Source organism: Trichosurus vulpecula, chromosome 2, assembly GCF_011100635.1.
Source record: "Trichosurus vulpecula isolate mTriVul1 chromosome 2, mTriVul1.pri, whole genome shotgun sequence".
Classification (NCBI taxonomy): Eukaryota; Metazoa; Chordata; class Mammalia; order Diprotodontia; family Phalangeridae; genus Trichosurus; species Trichosurus vulpecula.
Genome location: NC_050574.1, coordinates 33,920,554 through 33,927,550, shown reverse-complemented (window position 1 = coordinate 33,927,550; position 6,997 = coordinate 33,920,554). Strand labels below are relative to the sequence as shown.

At 51.1% G+C, this 6,997-nt stretch overlaps 1 protein-coding gene across 2 annotated transcripts in view; it reads right to left on the bottom strand.

Annotated features, from left to right (window-relative positions):
* Positions 1-2,371: 2,371 nt before the first annotated feature.
* The window catches only part of C2H1orf159 (chromosome 2 C1orf159 homolog), a 29,442-nt gene continuing 24,816 nt past the window's right edge, over positions 2,372-6,997 (bottom strand). The window contains exons 7-9 of one of the 2 annotated variants that reach the window (XM_036747740.1): positions 6,785-6,810; positions 6,639-6,669; positions 2,372-4,917 (exon numbers count right to left, since the gene is read on the bottom strand). In XM_036747740.1, coding sequence (XP_036603635.1) covers positions 4,820-4,917; positions 6,639-6,669; positions 6,785-6,810 — 155 coding nt within the window. In that variant the 3' untranslated portion in view covers positions 2,372-4,819. The remainder of the gene's footprint in view (positions 4,918-6,638; positions 6,670-6,784; positions 6,811-6,997) is intronic. The other variant, XM_036747741.1, reaches the window with a different exon arrangement.

The following is a 6,997-nucleotide window of genomic DNA, read 5'->3' as shown; positions in this document are numbered from 1 at the left end:
AGATCTCCCTTGGCGAATTCATTTCCCAGTTAGAAGGGAGCTTAGTTGCCACCTTGGCTGACCTAAAGTTGGAGATTTCCCCTCTAGTGAGTATCAAACAAGGAGTCATCTCGGTGCTGCTTCTAGACCTCTAATGAGGGGGATCTCATCCACAATGAAGTGGAAAGAATGCTGGATTTGGGGTCAAAGGACATGAGTTGAAAGGTCACCTCTGCCATTTATGATGTGTGTGGTCTTGACCATGTATTTTTCCCTCCCTGAGTCTGTGTCCTCTTCTATAAAGTGAAGAAGTTGGATTAGCTGGCCTCTGAGGTCTCCAGAGCAATGACCCAAGGCAGTTTGACTCTCCTTTTGGATGGAAAGATCCCGGTATCTTGAAGATGGGACTATAACTGCATGAAAAGTTGCAGTGAGCCAGATGCTTCCTTCTGTGTTTCTCTCAAATCAATGACTATCCAGTGTCACATTCTTTAGGAGACTGGGGTGGAAGGGCTAAATGCCCAGAGCATCCTGTAACATTTTGAGGCTCATGGATCACTGCCCCTCTACAACCTAGTAGAGGACCTTCCAGGGTAATGGTGCCTAAAAGGCTCATTTTCCTTTGGCCAACATGGGGCTAAGCCTCTTTGAAACTTAGCCTGGTTGTTCCTCAAATCACAGCTTTACAACTTAGTGCTGGATCCCTTTCCAGCTTGACCTGACCAGGCGGCAGACGTTGTGCTCTACGATACACCTGATGAGTGGCTGTCCAACCTGTTTGGAGACTTTCCAGTGATGGGGAACTCATCACCTCTCAAGGAGGCCCATTCCACTTTTTCCTTTGGGGGATGGATGTCTAAGCCCATAAAGTCTGCTCGCTAGACTTCTTTCCCAGAAGTCCTTGCTGCTTCCTGAGTTTTGTTACTATGGTGACCTATAGCTAGAGCATTCCAGTTCTTTGGATGGTTGTGCTCATGTCTCCTGACCTTCCTCAACTTGCTTTTAAGACTTTCATTGGGGAAAAGATCTTCATGTCATAAAGAGAGAAGGTTTGGGCTCCTCCTCTCTGTCTCAAATCTTCCTGCCAAAGGGATGGAAAGACCTGAAGTCTTGATTTTCCTAGTTAGGATTTCAGCAAGTCAATGCAGACCTTCAGAATTGGGACTGCAGGGGCCACCTGGTCTCCTTTCCTCAGCTCAGAGAACTCAGGGTGAGGGACTGAGGCCTGAGAAAGACCTTAATTTGGAAAGGCCAAGGTCACCCACTGCACTCCGGGCATCCCATCACCAGTTGTCCTGACTTTTGTCCTGCCACTGTACTCCAATGACTGGAGGAGAGTGAGGATGGAGCCTGCCTCACTTAAATACAATTCATGCATGAGACAAGATATCACCCCGTGATGTTATTGGTTTTCTTTGAAAACAAAGGACAAACAACAACAAAGATTCTGCCACTGGATCCCTCCAATTGTTAGGAAGCCTTCCATGGTCCCAAGTCTAAATGTGCCTCTCTGCATCTCCTACACATCCCTCGTCTGCTGGGGCCTCCTCAATGAAGCTAATCCCTCTTCCACTGGATCAGACAAAACACGCTAGTGGTTCATGCTGCTAGATAGCCTGGCGCTTCCAAGTGCACTTGACATCCATTTGCATCCTCGGGCTGAGCTCCCTCTCCAAAGCCATCACATCCTAGAGATAAAAGGCTTGGCTGTGAAAGAAGACATTAGGAGTCTTCTCTCAGGAGTTGCAGGAGATGAGATACTTCTGTGTCCTCCTTGGGGACCCTTCTTTCCTCCCCAAAGCTCCTTAGGTACTCCTCCTCCCCTCCCCCCATCCTGGTGTGAAGAAGAAACCCTGGCAGCCTCTTCAGCTGCATATCTCCCTCCCTCTGGAAAGTACACGCTCCTCACCTGCAGGCACCAACAGGTTTCCCTCCTACCTCTTTCCAAGCTAGATGGTCTCCCAGGCCCCTTCCAGCTTTCAGCTCTGTGACTTAGCCCCCTATGTGCCCTTCCCCTCCTCCACTGATTGAGCTACTGGGAGGGATTCAGCCCTCCCCCCCCCCACCCCAGCAGCTAGGTGAAGATGCAGGCCTCCTCCCCCCTCCCCCCCAGTGGTGGGGAGAATCAGAGGAAGCTCTTGCTGCTGCTATGACAAGCCACCCCACTTGCTAATGGCCTCGCTGATTTCTCTGCACTTCTGAAGCTCTGGGTCTGAAGTAGACGCGTGGGGCTGGGCTGCAGGATGGCATCCGTTCAGATTCTGACCCTTTCATCTTGTACTCAGAAATAGAAGAGATACGCAATCCACCCTGGGGCAGGAGGAAGGAAGCTCACAAGAAGGCTTTCTTTTCCCATAGTTTAAAGGGAGGAGAAGAATGATACATCCATCTTCAGTTCCTGGATCATTATCCCACTGAGTTCATGTCTCAGGAAATGAGCATTTATTAAAGTTGGCAATAGAAAAAGGTACAAAACATTGTAGCACAAAGGGACCAGGCAGGAGGCTTGGGATGAAGCCTTGGGTGGCCAAAGGGCACAGATATCCATGGGATTAGAACTGCCCAGGTGCCAGCCAGCTGTTTGGGAAAGCAAGGGAGGGGCCAAGATCTTGGGCATCACCTTATGACCTTGGTGCCTCCAATCCCAATGCATTATCTAGGACCTGGACTAGGGCCATGGCGGTGGGGGCCCAAGGAACACTTGGGGTGGAATTTTAGACACTGGAACATACACCAGCAGTGATGGCAGTTCTTTACAACCCCAGTGGTGATCCAGGCAACATCAGCATTGATAGAACACATGGGTCATGTCCTCAAGCTTTCTGGTGATGCTTGGGACCCTCCATCTAGCCAATGGCCCCACTGCACAGACATGGGTCGAGAAAGGGCAAAAGCGCAGCTCTGTGGAAGGAGTGTGCTCCTTGGCTCAGTCACCTGGGGCCTGGTCTCACTCCCTATACAAGGGTCTGTGAATCTCCTTTGGGCTAGATGCAGCCTCTGTCTGGTCCTTGTTAGAAGAGCTAGGGCACTCAGTTTGGGGGATTCCCTCAACATTACTGAAGAATTTTCAAGTTGGGGCACACACCATAGTTCAAGTCCTGACCCTGCTGCTGATTAGCTTGGCGAGTGTGGGTTAAGTCAGACCTCCTGCACCTCGGATTCCTTCTCTGTAAAAGGGGTTCCCAGGCACCCCTCTGCCCTTGATTTTGTGCTTCAAATGATAGCTCGGTGGCCAGCTCTATCAGTCATTATAAATGGGAGAACAAAATGCTGATGGTATAATCAGGGAGAATTAGGGCCCCCACTGAGCTGGGAACATGGGACCAGGGGAAGCCCAGCTGCTCCTTGTTCTCTGCCTGCACAAAGGTTCTCAAAGGATTCTGATAGCACTGATGGCATGTTCTGTCCTCACAGGGAACATGGATCCCATTTACAAAAGGAACTTATGATGAAAACTCAGATATGTTTTTACAAAAACCATCCTGTGAGCAATGTTGCTACAACATGTCTACTCTGGGAACTATGGGGATCCCTAGACAGCTGGCTGCCCCCACCACCCTCCCAGGTTGGAGCAGGAATCTGCCTTTCCCTTTGAGGACTCTCAGGAGCTCTGGCTGGCCATTCCCTCCTTCTCAGCCTCCATTCTACCTGGGCAGGGGGAGGGCGGGGTATTGGCTCTTTCCTAAGGGGCTTCATGGCACAGCTGCTAATTTAAATCAAGTCTAGGAACACAACACTGCTTGACTTGAAGCTGTTAGTAGATGGGAACTTTCTCCTTAGTTTCTTCTTCCCTTGACTTTTGGCTGTGGCCCAGATGCTGCTACCTGGCCAGGCCCCAGCTGGGACCAGGGAGGGAGGGAGGCAGGACCACCCTGCCTTGTCAAATGTGCATTGTAAGCCTAGATTAGATCAAAAGAGGGGCACTTGTTCTAGCTTCTTTGCTCTCCTGAAGTGCCAAAAAGCCGGGGCCCTGGCTGGTAGCTGATGAGAATGAGGTGGCATCTAGGCAGCCTCATCTGGGAGCAAAGTAGAACACAGTTGTTTCAGGTCTGCATTGCAAACACGATGCTCTGTGAGCCTGGGGGGCCCTTTGCTTCAGGCAAGAGAAGGCCCACCTCAGGAGTGAGCCGGACAGGCCTGTCTAGAGCAGGACAGGGGGAACAAGGGGAAAACCTTCCCTGAAAAGCCAGTGGGACCCACTTTCCCCAGCTTAGGGAAGCAGGAAATGCACAGCTCACCCTACATAACAAGGATGTGAGGGCTGGGGCTGGTGGGGCATCTACACAGAGAAGTGGCCAAAGACCCCTGAGGAGTGAAAGGTTCTGGGTGCAGGTAAACTCTGGACTTGGGCGGGGGAGGGTCTTCCCAAATGGCCTGCTTTGAGGAGAGACAGGGTGGGAACAAGGAGGAGGAGGCGAGGTGCAGGATTCAAACCCTTTTCTCAGAGCCAGGCTGACTGCTCCTCGGAAGAGGCGAGGGCCCTAACGGCATCCTGCCCCACACTGGAGATGGAAGGAAATGACTTTCCTGTCAAGGCAAGCTAGGCTGTCTGGAGCTTTTTAACAAGGTATCTGTAGCTAAGAGACAGATCAAAAACCCAGATGAGAGGAAGATCTCAGAGGTGCCCGACGAGGTCACAGGGTTCCTTCGAGCCGGGGTCGCCACCCCTGCCTCCTGCTGTCTCCTTTGTGCTTGCTCAATTTGGCTCAGACCTGTCTGACCCAGGAGTTGGGCTCGCTGGAAACTCAGCTGCCAAGGATATTTTTTCCTGGCCCATCAGCGGGCAAAGAGAAGTCTCTGAAATTGTTCATGGAAAAAGTTCTTGGGTAAACCTTGACGGTTAAACGTTGCTGACCCGAGTCTCGACAGAGGAGATCATGGTAGGTGTGGTAGGTCTTGGCAGTGACCGATCCCGTCTCACATAGCGTGGCTTCCGGACTGAAACAGAGATCATAAAACCGGATTTATGCTAAGGTTGATGCTAGCAGCAAGCACCCAAGCCTGGTGACGTCCAGGGATGTTGTGGATCTCAGCTTTGAGCAGACATTTTGAGGAGCAGGAAGGAAAGGCTGGGGGGAGGGAAGTAAAGACAGAAGGGAAGGAAGGCAGGGATTGAGGAAGGGGGGGATGAAGGAGGTTGAGAGGGAAGGAGACAGAAAGAAAGGGAGAAGAGAAGGATAAAAGGGAAGGGAAGAAGAGAGGAAAGGTGAGAAGGAAGAGAAAAGAGAAGAAAAGAAGGGAAGATAGAAGAGACTGGAATAAAAGGGAGACCTGGGAAGGCCACAGCTCCTTCCTGGTCCTAAAGAACACAACACGATTAATTCCACTGAAGGTCTGCTTTGTAGAACGAGCAGTTTTTGAGGACTTACCATGTGCCCCAAACTGTGCTGAGGTTACAGCCCCTCCTCTCAAGGAGCTACATTCCACTGGAGGGGGAAACACATCAATCCAAAGTCTATACATTTTGGGAGCAGGTGGGCATGAAACAGGAACTTGAGGGAGGCCATTTGAGCTGAGCCTTGAAAGAAGCCAGCCAGGGCTTCTAGGTGTCAATGTGGGAAGGGAGGGGGACAGTTCGCCTGCAGTGTATGTGCATGTGTGCGCGTGCACATGCATGTAGAGGGGAATGCCATAAAACTCAACTCCAGAAAGACAGGCTAACATCATCTCAAGAGGCTTTTCCTATAATAAAGACTCAAAGTGCCTCCGGGTTTTAACAGACCTTGAAAGGAGACACCAAGTCATGACTGACTTTATTTTCCAGTCCAACGGTGATGCCAGATGGTTCCCTGACTATGGCATTTTGTTTCTACCTTGGTGCATTCCCACAGGTGGCTCCCCAGGCCCAGAAGAGCCTTCCTAGACCATCCTGCCTCCCCCACCCTGACTGAGCTTGCTTAGATTCTCTTCTCAGCCTCCTCGAGGCGCAGAACACCCATCCTCTGCCCCTTTTCCATCTCTATCTCCAGTTCTGGATCCAGTACCTCACACATAGCAGGGCTTTACTAGACGTCATTTGCTGAGTTGAGATTGAATGACCCACTAATTCTTGACACCTCCCAGCCAGTACAGAAAGGACAGGGCCCAGAATGGCAGCCCTTTAATTGAGGACTTTGTTCCTGTCCTTTGTGGCATCAGGAAGGGAGCTGCTCCATCCCCCCACTCCCACAGAAAAACCTTTCTTCATATTTGGCAATAAAGCTGGGCCCACACCTGGGCAAGGGCAGAGGGCAAGCTCCCTGTGGGCAGGAGCTTTTTAAACCACTCTGGCCTTGCCCGAAGGGAGGCTTAGGGGATGCTCACTGAATTGAATAAAGGTGGTCCCAGAAGGTGATCCCTAGTCAGGGATCAGAGAATCAGCTCTGAGACTCAAAGGGGCCTCCATGGCCATCAAGTGCTGACCCCGTATTTTACAGATGAAGAAACTGAGGCAGGATTTGAACCCAGAACTTCTGGGTTCTTTTTTCAAGGAAGCCCACTGGCACTGTGTGACCAGTACCTGTCCTCATGTCACTTCACAGATTGGGGCCCAGACCTGTAAAGGACATGGCACCTGGGGTCCTTAATGTGTTCTCAAGGTCTTGACTTGCAGAGGAAAGGAACATTCACAGGAACAAATTACTGGACATGAAAACAGTTCTACTGTGGAAATCACTTACCTGAAGAATTTGGAGGAGGGATCATGGCAGCCTTTGGGAGGGAAAAAGGAGAAAGTGAGCACATCATACTTCCAACAGCCCCAACCACAGGAGAACCAGCTAAAAGGGGGCGGGGACCCCCTGTCTGGGGAGGGGGCGTTACTTACAGTTTCTCCAGGCTGTAGGACAGAAGCTAAGGGGGAAAAAAAGACATACATTACACAAGGAGAGGACGTGGGGGGAGGCTGCACCCCAAGGCTAGCATTCTGGATCCAGCCAGACTGGGTGATAACTGAGCACCCTGGGGACCTGGATTCAGATCCCAGCTCTGCCATTCCTATCTGGGTGACCCTGGACAAGTCCCTTCCCTCTAGGCTTTG